Source organism: Panthera leo, chromosome A2, assembly GCF_018350215.1.
Source record: "Panthera leo isolate Ple1 chromosome A2, P.leo_Ple1_pat1.1, whole genome shotgun sequence".
Taxonomy (NCBI): Eukaryota; Metazoa; Chordata; class Mammalia; order Carnivora; family Felidae; genus Panthera; species Panthera leo.
Genome location: NC_056680.1, coordinates 114,279,647 through 114,296,053, shown reverse-complemented (window position 1 = coordinate 114,296,053; position 16,407 = coordinate 114,279,647). Strand labels below are relative to the sequence as shown.

Here is a 16,407-nt window from a genome sequence, read left to right as displayed (position 1 = left end):
GTGCGTGGTTGTTAATGTGAACCTTCCTAAGTTTGCCTCTTAGGCCATCTGCAACAGTCTATTAAATGCAGATGTGTCCCTGCAAAGGGGGCTATTCCAGTGGATATGAGCCATCTTTAAAGTTAATAGACCTTTTTTCCTACATGAATGACACTGATAGGATATGTTCTCATCTGTAGGCTCAGGGAAGAATTTATGGAAAAATTAAAGAAGAAAACTTTGTTAGTCCTAAAGAAGAGGTGAAACTTGAAGCTCATATCAGAGTGCCATCCTTTGCTGCTGGCAGAGTTATTGGAAAAGGAGGCAAAACGGCAAGTACTTCAGCAAAACCTGTGCAGTGGTATGAAAGGGAAAGCGTTGAAAGGTACTTAGGAGTTCCAAGTCCCTGAATTTTGGCTAATTAATAAAAAGCAGGATCATCTGGGCCAAGGTTTGGAGAAGACTGCCTTTTGTCCTTCCTGAGTGTTGGTATCCGCTACTAGTGAAAAGTAACGCCCCTTGAGACCACTCTGTGTGAGAGGGCTAACGCAGTAGGGGCAGTTGGCAGTTTTCAGCCGAGGGAACGTCAGCTATTTTTGCATGCTTTATGGAAAGAAATTTGTTTTTAAATTTCATCTACCTTTACATATTACTATAACAAGCAAATGGTTTCCAGTTTCTCTTTAACACCTGTAACGTCTAAGTTGTTTTCAAAGCTGTTTACAATTTTGAAGTAATTGGGAGTATACGATTGGGAATCAGACTTTCAGGGTTTGAATCTGGTTCTGCCATTCACTTGTTTAACTGGTCAATTTCCTTGGCTAAGTCTTAGTTTAATCATCTTGAAATGGGCATAATACTGATAACCTGATAGAATTATTGGTGGATTAGAAGAAATTTGTAAAGCCATAGTTTAGTGTTTGGCACATAGTAAGTGCTCAGCAAATGGTATTTTTTTTTTTTTTTTTTTTTTTAAGAACCTTGATTTAACAAGATCTGTATTTATCTTTTCCAGGTGAATGAGCTCCAGAATTTGTCAAGTGCAGAAGTAGTTGTCCCTCGTGACCAGACACCTGATGAGAATGACCAAGTAGTTGTCAAGATAACTGGTCACTTCTATGCTTGCCAGGCAAGTGGGCTCTCATGTGATGGACAAGCTCTTTTGCTTCTTTGACAAACGAAGCAGTCTTCCCCCTGGGTGTGCCCTCACCACATATAAATATTTAAAGTCGTTTGGTGCTAAACATGCTAATCCCTTTTTAGCAGGTGATTTCAGAGACTCTACTAGCAAACTAAACTAGTACGGATCTTTAATCTACAAATCTGAATCTGAAGTTGTTGGAACGGAAGGGTAAAATAAATTTTAGTAACTTTTGATCGGGTAGAAATTTCAAAGCTTTCTCCTTTCACAGGTTGCCCAGAGAAAAATTCAGGAAATTTTGACTCAGGTAAAGCAGCATCAACAGCAGAAAGCTCTGCAAAGTGGACCACCTCAGTCAAGACGGAAATAAAGGCTCAGGAAACAGCCCACCACAGAGGCAGATGCCAAACCAAAGACAGATTGCTTAACCAACAGACGGGCGCTGAACCCCTAATATCCAGAATTACATGCACAAGTTTTTACCTAGCCAGTTGTTTCTGAGGACCAGGCAACTTTTGAACTCCTGTCTCTGTGAGAATGTATACTTTATGCTCTCTGAAATGTATGACACCCAGCTTTAAAAAAAATAAATAAAAAATAAAAAAAAAAAGGGGGGGAGGGAAAGAGAGGAGCTCTGCACTTCCCTTTTGTTGTATTCTCAGTGTAACAAATATTCTAATTTTTCTTAATATACCCCCTGATGCCAGAAATTGGCTTAATGATGCATTCACTAAATTCATAAAATATAGATTGCTCCCAAATCCAATTGTTAAAATTGGATCAGAATAGAGTTATTACGGGAACTTAAGTGTTAAGCTATTAGCATAGAAAAACCGTTCTCAGTTGTATTTGTACCTAACACTAACACGAATAACCTAAGGGAAGTGCTGAATGGTGTTGGCAGGGGTATTAAACGTGCATTTTTACTCAACTACCTCAGGTATTCAGTGATGCAATGGAAGCAAAATTGTTTTTGTTTTTGGAGAATTTTATATACTTTATAAAGATAAAAAGCCCAACAGTTTTTTAAAAAAAAAACTTAAAATTTAATTAGCTGACAGGAAAATAACTGAGAAAAATTTTACTCCTGACTGGTGACAGTAAAGCTGGAAAATTAATTTCAGGTTTTTTGAGGCTTTTGACATCATTAGTTGGAAAATCCAATAAACGTTCAGTGATATGGAGCAGTGCCTATATTTGGAGAGCAGCAATACCATTTAATTTTTCGTTTATGGTAGGGAATGTTTTTGATGGTACTAACAGAGCAAAGTGGTTGCAGGAGGTTTTGGAACGGCTAGTTTAAATGGCTTCAGGAGACTCCGGTTATTTGTTTGGCTCTGTGATTAAATGCAGAAAAATGCTTTGTGCTTTAGACTATCACTACCTAAAGGAAGCGTGTCAGTCAAGAGATGCAGCCCGTGGACCATGAACTGACTGGCAAAAAGCAAGTTTCAGCTTGTCTTACGGGGTGCTTAGTTTGCCAACACATGTCAGACCAGTTGGTCTAGGGTTGGAGCAGGCCCCAAAAAGGATTGTTTTGTGAAGACCAATGGGGCACTCAGATGGTGTGACAGTGTTTAAAGGCAATGCACAGGCTCCATCTCCGTGGGCCGGGCACTGTCATGAGCCTCGCTAAGCTATTTCGGGGACTTTTAAACAATGATAAATCAAGAAAAATGTAAGGCCACCTAAAATATTATGTAAAATACAGCAGGATTTCTGGGTTCTCTGCAACCAGTTATTTGAAAATAAGTCAGAAAGTGGAGACTACCAGAAATCTTTTTGAAATATAATTTGAGTATGAGGACACATTTGATCTTTGATATTTGATACTGAACTCATGTGCCCATTCCTTAACTTGATGGCAAAACCCGGTATGTACAATTATGTGGGTGTGGGTGGTCTCCAAGGCCATTCTGCTCTCAGAATTGTGTTGCTTTTGTTCATTAAATGATCAGTCATTATATTACACTGATCTGAAGGGCCTATATATAACCCTTTAGAAAATAATGGCCTCATTTCTATTTCAAGATGAATTTCTACGAACTAGGTAAGTTTTTCTGAAGATCACTGTTAACAATTAGACATTTTGAAAATGACTTGAAATGTTTTCCTAAATGTTTCCAGAAAACCAGTTTATTTTGTAGTTTTAGCCAAAAAGTGCCCTTTGTCACACGATTCATATAGCATTCATAATGTTTTCATACAATGAATTGCAAAAATTAAAATCAGACTGGCTTTCTGGTTGGATTTCAGGTGAGATGTGGTTAGGCCAGAGCTCTTCCTCAGTGTTTGATTTTTCCCATATTTGTTGTTGTTGTTGTGTGTGTGTATACACACACACACACACACAGATAGGTGCTGCATTTATATCTGCTGGTTTAAAATTTTGTCATATTTCACTTCTAGCCTTTAGTGTGGCAAATCATGTTTTACTTTTAATTAAGCAATGGTAATGGAGTATCTAATTCTGTAATTGAGTTTTGTACTCACCGCACATGGATCATTCCTCATCTGTAATGTGCCCCAAATGCAGCTTCATTTTCCAGATACCTTGATGCAGAATAAAGTTTTTCATCATTAGGTGCAGCTTGGTGTATGGTATCTTTTATTTCTGGTTTTTCAAATAAACATGAATGTTCAAATTTGGTCAAACTATAAACAGATTTTTAGTAATACTACGTCAGTCTCAAGGCAAGTACCAATATCAAGTGGTACATTATTTTCTACATTCCATAGTACTTACTTTGGATCTTTATAATATTGGTACATATGAACTAAAACCTGTAGGTTTTAAGTAACAACACCAGTGGGGCAGTTATGTGTTTTCTGCTTTATTAAAAAAAAACCCAAAACCTGGCTATTCCATTCTACCGAATAAGATTTACACTTACGCAAAATTAAACTGTGAACAGAGAACACAGAGGCCGGGGCCAGTGTTAGCTCCCAGAAATCCTGCTGGGATCTCAGGAATAAAAACAATATATTAAAATTTTAATTTGAATGTATTGATTCTTGGTGTGAGGATTAGCTCACTTACCTACAATTTCCACATTCATTTAGCATGAGTGCCCATAAATAAGACTTGTTTTGACAACAACCTGACCAAGTAGGTGGGGTTTCATTCAGAGTTACATTTTTAAGTGACTCAATCCAAATGTGATAATGACTAAAGCAGTTCATATCATTTTATTCTCATCTGAACTCCACTGGAGTCAGGGATGAAGTGTCCTCTTCTATTCCAAGAATGAAGTCTTCGGGTAATGTCTCAGGTGCTATCTGAGCTAACTGGTCATCATAAGAACGTAGGGTCCATAATTTCTCTAATTCATAGGTCTCTCTGGTTTCTGGAAGCATCAAATGAATCACCATGCTGCCTATCAATCAAGGACAGATAAGAGTTAAGACGAAGAAGCAGTTCATTTGTTTTTATTCTTGTGCTCTCACCCACCTCTATGATAGAATAGTGGTTGTCAAAGTATGGGCCCTAGATTAGCATTAGCTGAGAACTTGCCCGAAATGCAAATTCTGGATACCATCCCAACAAAAATAGCATAGAAATGATGCTGTGCTTTTCTCCGTGCATCATACAGGAGGTACATGACATCGATACATAACTAGTGATGTTAATTAACTTCATCCTAGTGATTAAAGGTGGGCTAGTGGAAGAAAATTCTCCATGGGTGTCACATTTCTGCACATCCTGTGAGCAAAACACAGACTGCCTTTTGTTCTAGAAGGTCTTTTAAGGATGACTGCGTAGTGAATAGTGTCACAAAAACATACCATCTCCCTCTAGAGCAAAGGACAGGCTTGCTTACAGCAGTGGATCTCAAAGACCTTTCAAATTTTCACAGTTGGGGCTGGAGAGAAGGGAGACTAACAAACATCCTACAATACACAGGGTATATATCTCCCTACTCCCACCTGAATCACCTGGTCCAAAATGTTAAGGACAAAGCTGAGAAACCCTGGCTTAATGGCCTTGGCAGAAAAAGTGTCTTCCATCACAGCAAATGGCAGGTCTGTTTCTTGCCCATCATAAAAGATGTAGCTACCCTAACCTACGGGTTCCTCTCTCAGAACGTTGTCTGCAGATGTCATCTGGCCCTATGCTGCTCTCTCTATAGACATGGGCTCAGGGAACCTGCCCACCCACCCGCCCCCCCCCCCAAAAAAAAAAACAAAAAAACTGCTGGCTGTTACTGTGATGAGTAATAAAATCATCCATCCTTCATCTCTAACCCAGGACTAGCCTGGAGTTTCACCAATTCCCATGAAACGGGGCCGCTAACTTGTTAGTTAATAAGAATCTCAGACCCTTCATAATTCTTGACAGTGTTTTTCCCTTTGTAATTAAGTATCTTAGGGGGAAATACTTTGAAACTATGTATATATTAATAACCAAATTTGTTAGGTCTTTTCAAAATTCCAGTCCTCTGTTCTTGTCCTTCTCAGTACCTGGAATGCCCTTTAACTTGACTTCATCTGAGTCATCCTAGGCCAAGATATGTACTCCCCAAGCCTTCTACTACCACTAAGGGATCTCTCCCATCTCTGCCATGTTACCTGTTCAGTTCTCCACCGTCTGTCTGACCTGCATGACTAGTTAGAGACCCATCACATTAGGTGAGAATTTTACATGCGAATAAGACCACCTGGGTTATAATTAAAACTGAATATAAACCTCAAAAATTTTACATGAAAAGCACAATCTGATACCCTTTTGCAAATGAACACAGTTCCAGATTAGGACAAAAGCAAATATTTATCTGTAAAATATGTCAAAATAACTTACCAAAGTCCACACACAGCCAGTCATCAGTGTCCTTCCCTTCAATCTTAACATGAGGTTTGCTTTTACATTTCAAGTATTTGTACTGAAAAAAGCCAGATTACATATTAAAGAGGAAGGATGGAGGAAGTCTCTGTTCTCACCAAGGATGGTCTGTTGGCATAATTTTCTTGATCTTAATTTTGGAACTAGCTTACTCATTCCTCTTAACTGTACTCCATAATAAATAACTTGAGGAAACTTTCTCCCCTTACACCCCACCTACCTCCTATACCTCTCTACTGAATCCTCCCGCCCAAACCCTTCTGAGAGGGCCATCATACTCATCCACCAAGGTGATGCCTCATCTCTGAGGCAGAGAGACCCAAGCTCACTCAACATCTGGTCCTCACCTATATCCACCGCCTAAATGACAATGTTAATTGGATTTTACCATCCCATGTCTCTATTCCCAACAGGTCTTATGAATGGTCTAAAACAACAGATATACTAATATCAGACAAAATAGACTTTAAATCAAAAACTATTACAAGAGACAAGAATATTATATGATAATAAAGGGTCATATAACCCAGAGAATATATTACAAACATGCACCAAAAACCAGAATTCCTAAACATATGGAAACAAACATGGACAGAACTGAAGGGAGAAACAGATGACAACACAATAATACAGACTTAATACTCCATTTTCAATAATGGATTTAAAAAACAGACAAGATCAATAAAGAAGTAGATGACTTAACACTAGAGACTAACTGGACCTAACAGACATTAAAGACCATTCCACCCAACAACAGAATACACATTTTTCTAAAGGGCACACATAACATTCTCCAGGACAGATCCTATGTTAGGCCACCAAACAAGTCTCAATAAATTTAAAAAGACTGAAATCACACACGGTATATTTTCTGATCACAATGAAATAAAACTAGAAATCAATAGAAGGAAAACTAGAAAAGCCACAAAATGAGTCAAGAAATCACAAGGGAAATTAGAAAAGCTCTTGAGACAAATGAGATTAAAAACACATCAAAACTTAATGGGATGCAGTGAAAGCAGTGGTAAGAGGGAAATTTATAGCTAAATGCTGCCATGAAAAAAAAAAAAAGTTCCCAAATCAACAACCTAAATTTACACCTTAAAGAACTAGGAAATGAAGAAAAACTTGAAGCTAGCAGAGGGAAGGAAACAATGGTAAGAGAAAACTAATATTGACAAAAATTCATGAAACCAAGATTTGGGCCTTGAAAAAAATAGACAAAATTATTTAACAAATCTTTAGCTAGAGTAAGAAAAGAACAGAAGACCCAAATAACTAAAATCAGAGCAAGGGGACATTACTAAGAAGCAAAAGGGATTATGAGTACTATGAACAATTCTATACCAGCAAATTGGATAATCTAGACAAAATGGACAAATTCCTAAAAACATAGAACTAAGACTGAACTGAGTTTGAATCACTAATTGAAAACCTCCAAACATTATTATATCTCAATTAAAAAAAAAAAAAAGCTTGGTGGGAATGGGAATGCAAGCTAGTGCAGCCACTCTGGAAAACAGTATGGAAGTTCCTCAAAAAATTAAAAATAGAACTACCCTACAATCCAGCAATTGCATTACTAGGTATTTATCCAAGGGATACAGGTATGCTGTTTCAAAGGGACACATGCACCCCAATGTTTATAGCAGCACTATCAACAACAGCCAAAGTATGGAAAGAGCCCAAAGTCCATCGATGGATGAATGGATAAAGAAGATGTGGTATATATATACAGTGGAGTATTACTCAGCAATCAAAAAGAATGAAATCTTGCCATTCACAACTACGTGGATGAAACTAGAGGGTATTATGCTAAGTGAAATTAGAGAAAAACAAATATCCTATGACTTCACTCATATGAGGACTTTAAGAGACAAAACGATGAACATAAGGGAAGGGAAACAAAAATAATATAAAGATAGGGAGGGGGACAAAACATAAGAGACTCATAAATATGGAGAACAAACTGAGGGTTACTGGAAGGAGTGTGGGAGGGGGGATGGGCTAAATGGGTAAGGGGCACTAAGGAATCTACTCCTGAAATCATTGCTGCACTATATGCTAACTAATTTGGATGTAAATTAAGAAAAAAAAAATTTAAAAAAAAAAAAAAAAAAAAAAAAAAAAGCTCCAGGGGTGGGGGTTGGGGGGCAAAGAGAGGGGAAAAAAATCTCCCAACAGAGAAAAGCCCTGGACCAGATTGTTTCACTGGTGAATTCTACCAAATAAGTAAACAAAAGCTAACACAAATTCTTCTCAGACTCTTTCAAAATACTCAAGAAGGAACACTTCCTACCATTACCTTGAAACCAAGGCCAAAGACACTACAAACTATGGATCATTATCCTTGATGAATACTGATGCAAAAATCCTCAATGAAATATTAGCAAGCCAAATTTCAACAGCATATTACAAGAATTATACACCATGACTGAATGAGATTTATTCCTGTAACGTAAGGATGGTTCCACATGAAAATCAATCTATACAATAGAGCACATTAACAAAATAAAAAAAGCCACAGAATCATCTCAAATTTATGCAGAAAAGCATTGAACAAAATTCAACACACTTTCATGATAAAAATACTCAACTAAGAATAAAAGAAGCTACCTCAAGATAATAAAGGCCATGTATGATAAGCTCACAGCTATTATCCTACTCAATGGTGAAAGAATGAAAGTTTGTCCTCCAAGATAAGGAACATGATAAGAATGCCCACTTCGGCCACTTCTATTCAACACACTGCTGGAAGTTCTGGCCAGAGAAATTAGAGCAAGTAAGGGGGGGGGGGGTACCCAAATTGGGAAGAAAATAATAAAATTATCACAGTTTACAGACAACATGACTTAAATGTATAAAACCCTAAAGATTCCACACAAAAAAACCTGTTAGAATAAATGAATTCAGCAAAGAATTAGAAAATAGAAAATTCCACCCTAAAATGTATATGTAATAAAAGGACCCCAAAAAGCCAAAAACAGTCTTGAAAAGGAAGAACACATTTGGAGCTCTCAACTTATTGATTTCAAAACGAACTACAAAGCTGCAGTAATCAAAACAGTGAGCAAGACAGACTTATGGAATGAAAAAAAGAGCCCATATAGTCAAATGATTTTCAACAAGGGTGCCAAATCCGTTCAATAGGAAAAAGGCGGTCTTTTCAACAAACAGTGCTGGGAAAACTAGATATCTATATGCAAGAGAACAAAGTGAGACCCTTACTTTATACCATCTACAAAAACTGACTCAAAATGGATCTAAGATTTAAAAAAATGACCCACATTTCAGGCTTAAATATAGGAAAGCCTTCACAAACAGTGGAAAGGCTTCATGACACATGATACAGGACACTGAATTTCGCGATTCTTTCTTGGATAGGACACTGAAGGCACAGGCACAAAAACAGATAAACTGGACCTTATCAAAATTAAAAACTTGGGGCACCTGGGTGGCTCAGTCGGTTGGGTGTCCGACTCAAGTCATGATCTAGCAGTCCGTGGGTTTGAGCTGTGCTGACAGCTCAGAGCCTGGAGACTGCTTCGGATTCTGTGTCTCCCTCTCTCTGCCCTCCTGCCGCTCATGCTCTGTCTCTCTCTCTTTCCCTCAAAAAATAAATAAACATTAAAAAAAATTAAAACCTTGGGGGTGCCTGGGTGACTCAGTCGGTTAAGCACCTGACTTCAGCTCAGGTCATGATCTCACGGTTTGGGAGTTCGAGCCCCGCGTCGGGGTCTGTGCCAACAGCTCAGAGCCTGGAGCCTGCTTCAGATTCTGTGTCTCCTCTCTCTGCCCGCCCCTCACCCCTCCATGCTCATGCCCTGTCTCTCTCTGTCTTTCAATAATAGATAAATGTTAAAAAAAAATTTTTTTTAAAAGCAAAAACTTGTGTGCATCAAAGGACACTATCAACAGTAACAAGGCAACCTACAGAATGGGAGAAAATATTTGCAAATCACGTATTTGCTTTGGGATTAATATCCAGAATATATACACAACTACAACTTGACAACAACAGCAACAACAACAAACTCAACCTGATTAAACCATAGGCAAAAGACTTGATTAGGCATTTTTCCAAAGATATACAGATGGCCGATAACACGTGAGAGGATGTTCAACGTCACTAATTGTTAAAGGAATGCACATCAAAATCACAAAGAGCTGCCACTTCTCACCCATTAGGATTACTATGATCAACAGCCCAGAAAATAAGAAATATCAGCAAAGATATGGAGAAATTGGAACCCTTGTGCACTGTTGGTGGGAATGTAAAGTGGTGCGGCCACTATGGAAAAGATCATGGTGGTTCCTCAAAAAATTAATAGCAGAATTACCATGACCCAGTAATTCCACTTCTGATATTAAAAGCAGAGACATGAACAGACATTCTACACTCCTGTTTACAGCAGCATCGTTCTGTCTCCCAAAGGGGGAAGCAACCCAAATGAAACTCGAGGGATGAATAGATAAAATGTGATATACACATCCAATAAGATAAAAAGCCTTAAAAAGAAGAAATTATGAGACAGGCCACAACATGGATGAACCTTGAAAACACGCTAAGTGAAATAAGCCAGTCCTGAAAGGACAACTAGGGTATGATTCCACTCACATGAGGTACCCAGAGTAGCTGAATTCATAGAGACAGAAAGCAGAACGGTGGCGGCCAGGGTATGGAGGGAATGGGAAATCACTGTTTCATGTGTACAAAGCTTCGGTCCTGCAAGATGAAAAGCCTTCTGGCGATGGATGGTGGTAACGACTGCACAATGATGTGAATGTAACTGATGCCACTTAACTGTACACCTAAAAAATGGTTAAAATGGAAAACCTCTCGTTCTTCTTATATCTCTCAGTCCAACAGTCACTTCCAAGTCTTCATCTTACTCCGTCCCACTATTACATGTGACAGAGACCCTGGGACTGTCTTAAAACTCTTCTCCATGCTGTCTTGGTTCCCTCTCTGTCTCTCCAACTACTACTTTTTTGGAATCTTCCTTTGCTTTGCCATATTGCATCAAAGGTCCCCCTCTTATTTTACCACCCTTCTCTAGGCCATCCTAGCTACTGTTTGGGTCTTAACTGTCCCCTCTATGACGAGTTTTCAACAAGGTCAGAGAGGTTATGTTCTCCTGTAGAGTGTTATCAGAATCGGCTAAAGGCCTCCAAGTACATCTTCTTCCTCATTTCTGATGCCTATCCAGTCCAGTTAGAAAATGAACTGCCTGGGGCGCCTAGGTGATTCAGTCGGTTAAGGGTCCAACTCTTGATTCTGGCTCAGTCATGATCTCACGGTTTTGTGAGTTTGCGCCCTGTGTCGGGCTCTGCACACTGGTTGCTCAGAGCCTGCTTGGGATTCTCTCTGTCCCCCTCTCTCTGCCCCTCCCCTACTGTGCTCTCTCTGAATCAATCAATAAGAAGGGCATTCCCCTTCCTCAACTAGGCCTGTGAATCTGGAGGGTAAGGACTAAATCTTTTTCATTTTTATCTTCCCAGTACCCAGCACAGTACTTGGAAACGCTGGATACATTCAAACATTTAAATTAAACTACAGGCAGGGGCGCCTGGGTGGCGCAGTCGGTTAAGCGTCCGACTTCAGCTCAGGTCACGATTTCGCGGTCCGTGAGTTCGAGCCCCGAGTCGGGCTCTGGGCTGATGGCTCAGGGCCTGGAGCCTGCTTCCGATTCTGTGTCTCCTTCTCTCTCTGCCCCTCCCCCCTTCATGCTCTGTCTCTCTCTGTCTCAAAAATAAATAAAAACGTTAAAAAAAAAAATTAAAAAAAAAAAATTAAACTACAGGCCGGCAAGGTCCAACAGAACTTTTGTGCAATTATGGAAACGTTTTATAGTTGTGCTGCACAGTATGGTAGCCATTAGCCACAAGTGGTCACTGAACACCTGAAATATGGCTAATACAAGTGAAGAACTGAATTTTTAATTTTAAATTATAATTAGCCACAATGGCTTAGTGGCTACCACAATGCACAGTGCTGCTCTAGAAATCCCCCCTGGGTCATCTAGCCTGCCTCAAATTATTTATTTTTATTTTCATTTTTATGTTTTTATTTGTACTTTTTATTCATTTATTTGTTCATTCATCACTCATTTATGACCACAAGAGACAGGGATCAGAAACACCCTGATCCATTTATCCCCATAACTTTCACTATCAAAAACATAAAACAAGCATGCAAATTCTGAGAATTTGGGCTTCTTGTATGATCTCATATGGCTTTCCTTTTTTTAAGTGTTACTCCTCAACATGATGCACTGGCACTATTCCGTTAAGTTAATGATTCCAAAGAGGAAAGAAAGCATCCTACCATTTTCACAATGTAGTAGGCCATGGCATGCAAGTGTCGGGTAGATGTTCCACTACCAATCACAAAGTAATCTGTGTATTTCAATTCCGGAGGAACCTTGATCACGCAAATGTCTCTTGCATTCTCTTGCCTCAGAAGTGAAACCAGCATATCGATGTCAAACTTGGGGCCAGTATGATCTGAAATGCACAAAGATTCACTTGTGTCACGTGGCCAAGGAGACGACACTACATGCATGGAGACGCAGCAGCTAACAATGAAACTGCTCCTCTATGAGGGTGTTTAGATCTAAAGTGTTTTGAAAGACAGCAGGGCCCAGACCTCCTGGAAACTAAACCTGTGGTTTCGCACAGCACCGCTCAACTTTCATGGGAAGAGTGCTCCCGTTACACAGAGCCACCATACATCCTTTGCTGTCACCGTTTGCAATAAAACCATACATCCACCACAAATGACTTTCTGTTCACTAATACTTGAGGAAGTGAGCGATACACCTCAAACATACACAGAACTACAATTGTGAGCCGGAGGAGCTCTTAGGTAGTATGTGGTCCACAACCTTCACTTGAGAGATGAAGAAAACTAGCCCTGGTAGAATTAGTGCACCAGCCCCAAGCCATGGCATCCAAGTGTCAGGTAGAAGTTCCACTACCAATCACAAAGTAATCTGTATACTTCAATTCTGGAGGAACTTGGTTCACGCAAATGTCTCTTGCATTTTGAAAGAGTTAAAACTTTAAGGGTGATTTTCATTTTGAATCCTCGAGTTTTTCTTAGAAAGGCCTTTGGGTTATGTAGCAACTGTTATCTGTGCAGACTTAACTTTTTTCTGTACAGATGTGCATATTTTCTGTCCTTTACCTTGGAGTATTAGAACATGTAAATTTAGGGGCGCCTGGGTGGCTCAGTCGGTTAAGCAGCCGACTTCGGCTCAGGTCGTGATCTCGCGGTCCGTGAGATCGAGCCCCGCGTGGGGCTCTGTGCTGACAGCTCAGAGCCTGGAGCCTGTTTCAGATTCTGTGTCTCCCTCTCTCTGACCCTCCCCCGTTCAATGCTCTGTCTCTCTCTGTCTCAAAAATAAACGTTAAAAAAAAAAAAAAAAAAGAACTTGTAAATTTATAGCTTTCTCTTACATTCCAAAGCTGATTCCCAAGAATCCAGGATCTAAGTCCACTAAGACCTCTCCCTCTCACACCTAACTTTTCACAGATGTACTCTATTTACAACCACTCAAATTTCTAAAAACTTGATAATTAGAGGGCTTCTATTGGCTCCGTCTCCTATTAGCGATTCTTATGCACCTCTTAGACCCCAGCCCCTTGCTCTTCCTCAAAATCCTTACTCCCTAACACTTGCGGCAAGTCCAATTCTCGGGAACCCTAAGAAGAATGTGAAGGGAGCTGAGGATGGTGAGATTGTGATGCCAAAGGTACGGTGCGGCCTTTCGGACGCTTGGGGTTTTGGAGACGTCAGTTCATCTCCTGGCCTGTTAAACACACAGTTGGCGCCAACACCTGTGAAAACCCTTCCAGCTCTAGAGCAGTAGGAGTTTTGTGACTCCAAGAGAAATGCATAAACGGGGGAACTCAGAGCCTCCTCGCTGGGACCCGGCTCCCGGCTGCCCGGAAGGGTCGCCGCCGCCCTCCTCCAAGCCCGTACCTGCCGTGCTTGACTCCGGCTGCCCCTCACCGGCTGCCCCCTGAGCCCGCTCCTCCAGGCCGGGTCCGCCGTGCAGGCCGCGCGCGTGATCGGGAGTCAGGCAGGCCCGGCCGAGCGCCGGTCCCGCCTTATGCCACCCCGCGGCCAGCAGCCCAAGCCGGGGCCCCGGGCCCGCCGAAGGCCCAGCTCCCGGGGAAAGGGCCCTGCACCACAGCAGCGACCCGAGTCGCCGCGCCACAAGCCCGCCAGAGCCCATCGCTGTAGCCCAGCGACGATTCACCGGGCGGGCCTTAATGGAGCCCGAGTGGGTTCTTCGGCTTTCGATTGGCTAGGCCAATGCGCGAAGGCCTGGGAAATTGACGTAAGGAGAGTGGGCGGGACCAGGACACAAATACGGGGGTCATGGGCGGAGTCTGAAGGCCAGTGGGGACGCTGATGACCCGGAAGGGATTGTTGGGATTAGGTTTTGTAGGAGTCTAAGGAGAATTTGACTGCCCACTCTTGCTGTGACCTTCGTCATAGTGCATTGCACCACGTTGTTCCCCCCCCCCTTTTTTTTTTAAAGTCCATCTTCCTTCACTGCAATGTAAACAGCATGAAGGCAGAAAGTTTTGTTTTTTGTTTTCAACTCTTGTCTCCACAAAGCCTGGAACAGGCTGAATGTTTAGAAGATGCTGCTGTTGATGGATGGAAGCAGAAAAATGTTTACTTTTAGCCCAAAAGGCTGACTATGGCCTGTACAGTTCTGATAAGGATAAAATGCTTACTAGTTGCTACGTTCTTAAAGGGTCTCGTGACTGCCTGTACCTCTCACCCATGGTTAATATCTGGCTGAATTATAAGTAGCAGAGAAATCTTATGAAAGTAATTTTGTGAGTGAAAGTTCAAAGAAGACATTTATGATCTAATATTCCCTGTACATCCCCGTCCCCACCTCCAGCACTAAGCATATAACCACCAGTTTCATACAGCAAAAATGAGGCTCTTTCTGCCCAAGAGTCCTGTCCCCATGCTACTTAAATAGACTTAATAAGGTGCACTGTAAAACATTTCAAGAATTCTGTCTTGACCATGGTGCTAATGAACCTGCAACAATTACACTGGAATTAGGACATAAAACGTCTATTACCAAGAAAAGTATCAAGATTCCCTAGCAAATTTGAAATCTCATCTGGAAAATCTGTTATTCTGGGCTCAGGTGGGATGGGAAGCAGAGGTGTAAAGGGCCGTTTGGAAAACGTTCTTAGCAGATCCGCCCTTCATGTACACTCCCCATATTGTAGTGTTCAGTACAACGGCCTGTATTGTGGTGCCCACCTCTGTGAGAACAAGGAGTGCTGAGGCCCAGTTATAGTATTAAACCATAGGATTTGAGAGCTAAAAGAGACCTAGGGAGGAAAAACCACTTGCGCATAGCCAAGCACTGCAGAGCCTGAAGTGGGGTCCAAACCCATGAACAATGAGATCATGACCTGAGCCGAAACCAAGGGTCAGACACTTAATTGACTGAGCCACCCAGGCACCACCCAAAGGTTTTTTTTGTTTGTTTGTTTTGGTTTTAATTTAACTTCTTGTCTTCATTCTCACTTCCTCAGTCTGAGCCCCCCATTAGCTCTTATCTAATTACCAAGACAGCCTCCTACCTAGCTCTCCTATCACCAATCCATCTCTACTTTTTCCATTCTTCATGATGCCATGCTGTCTGCTAGAATTATTTTAGCCTCATCTGCTACCTGCTGTTTTCCAAGAATACCATAAAACATTTCAATGCTGAGCTTTGCACATGCTATTCCATTGTTTAGCGTGCCCTTTTCCACCTTTTCACATGATGAACTCAGACTCACTCTGTAGGACATACCTCAAACATTTAGGTATAGCCCCCACTCTCTCAGATGGTCCACCAATGAGAAGCCACCGGCAGTGCTCTGGGATGCCCTAAACCACAGGGTCAGTGCTTCATCTTATGGCAGTCCTCGATGCCCACTTCAGACTGGATTCCCTGTCCTTACAGCAGGAAGATCATGCCAGACAAACCAACACACAAAACATCTGAGAAAACATGCAACACAGACTTGTGCTCCATGGGGACTTTGGGGGGAAAAGATAGTGCCTTAGCCCTACATTTATAAAATAGTGAGTCCATAGTGCTCCTACTCTGTTTAAAAGGATTTGCTCCCCCTTCCGATTAGGAGGTTTACAAACAGGAGGACAAAACAATTAAAAAAATTTTTTTTTAACGTTTACTTATTATTAAGAGACAGAGAGAGAGCACGAGCATGGGAGGGGCAGAGAGAGGAGTAGACACAGAATCCGAAGCAGGCTCCAGGCTCCGAGCTGTCAGCACAGAGCCCAACGCAGGGCTCGAACTTGCGAACCGTGATATCATGACCTGAGCTGAAGTCAGATGCTCAACCGACTGAGCCACCCAGGCACCCAGACAAAACAATTTTTAAATAGAAA

At 41.1% G+C, this 16,407-nt stretch overlaps 2 protein-coding genes across 3 annotated transcripts in view; one reads left to right on the top strand and one right to left on the bottom strand.

The window, feature by feature from the left end:
* The window catches only part of IGF2BP3 (insulin like growth factor 2 mRNA binding protein 3), a 155,321-nt gene extending 151,686 nt beyond the window's left edge, over nt 1-3,635 (top strand). For both annotated transcript variants that reach the window (XM_042920208.1, XM_042920214.1), the window contains 3 exons: nt 180-311; nt 995-1,108; nt 1,392-3,635. In XM_042920208.1, coding sequence (XP_042776142.1) covers nt 180-311; nt 995-1,108; nt 1,392-1,490 — 345 coding nt within the window. In that variant the 3' untranslated portion in view covers nt 1,491-3,635. The remainder of the gene's footprint in view (nt 1-179; nt 312-994; nt 1,109-1,391) is intronic.
* A 76-nt stretch (nt 3,636-3,711) lies between these two features.
* Nucleotides 3,712-14,404, bottom strand: MALSU1 (mitochondrial assembly of ribosomal large subunit 1). The gene is made up of 4 exons (XM_042920220.1): nt 13,948-14,404; nt 12,289-12,467; nt 5,919-6,000; nt 3,712-4,497 (listed from the first exon to the last, which is right to left on the bottom strand). The coding sequence occupies exons 1-4, from the start codon at nt 14,201-14,203 to the stop codon at nt 4,316-4,318; spliced, it is 699 nt and encodes a 232-aa protein (XP_042776154.1). The 5' UTR covers nt 14,204-14,404; the 3' UTR covers nt 3,712-4,315.
* Nucleotides 14,405-16,407: the final 2,003 nt, after the last annotated feature.

Excerpts from the sequence above, each read along its gene's own strand:
- MALSU1 (XM_042920220.1), bottom strand. The coding sequence starts at position 14,203 with ATGGGCTCTGGCGGGCTTGTGGCGCGGCGACTCGGGTCGCTGCTGTGG. Across the intron at positions 12,468-13,947 it reads GCCGGAGTCAAGCACGGCAG|ATCATACTGGCCCCAAGTTT; the intron begins GTACGGGCTTGG and ends TGTGCATTTCAG. Across the intron at positions 4,498-5,918 it reads CTGGCTGTGTGTGGACTTTG|GCAGCATGGTGATTCATTTG; the intron begins GTAAGTTATTTT and ends CTTGATTGATAG.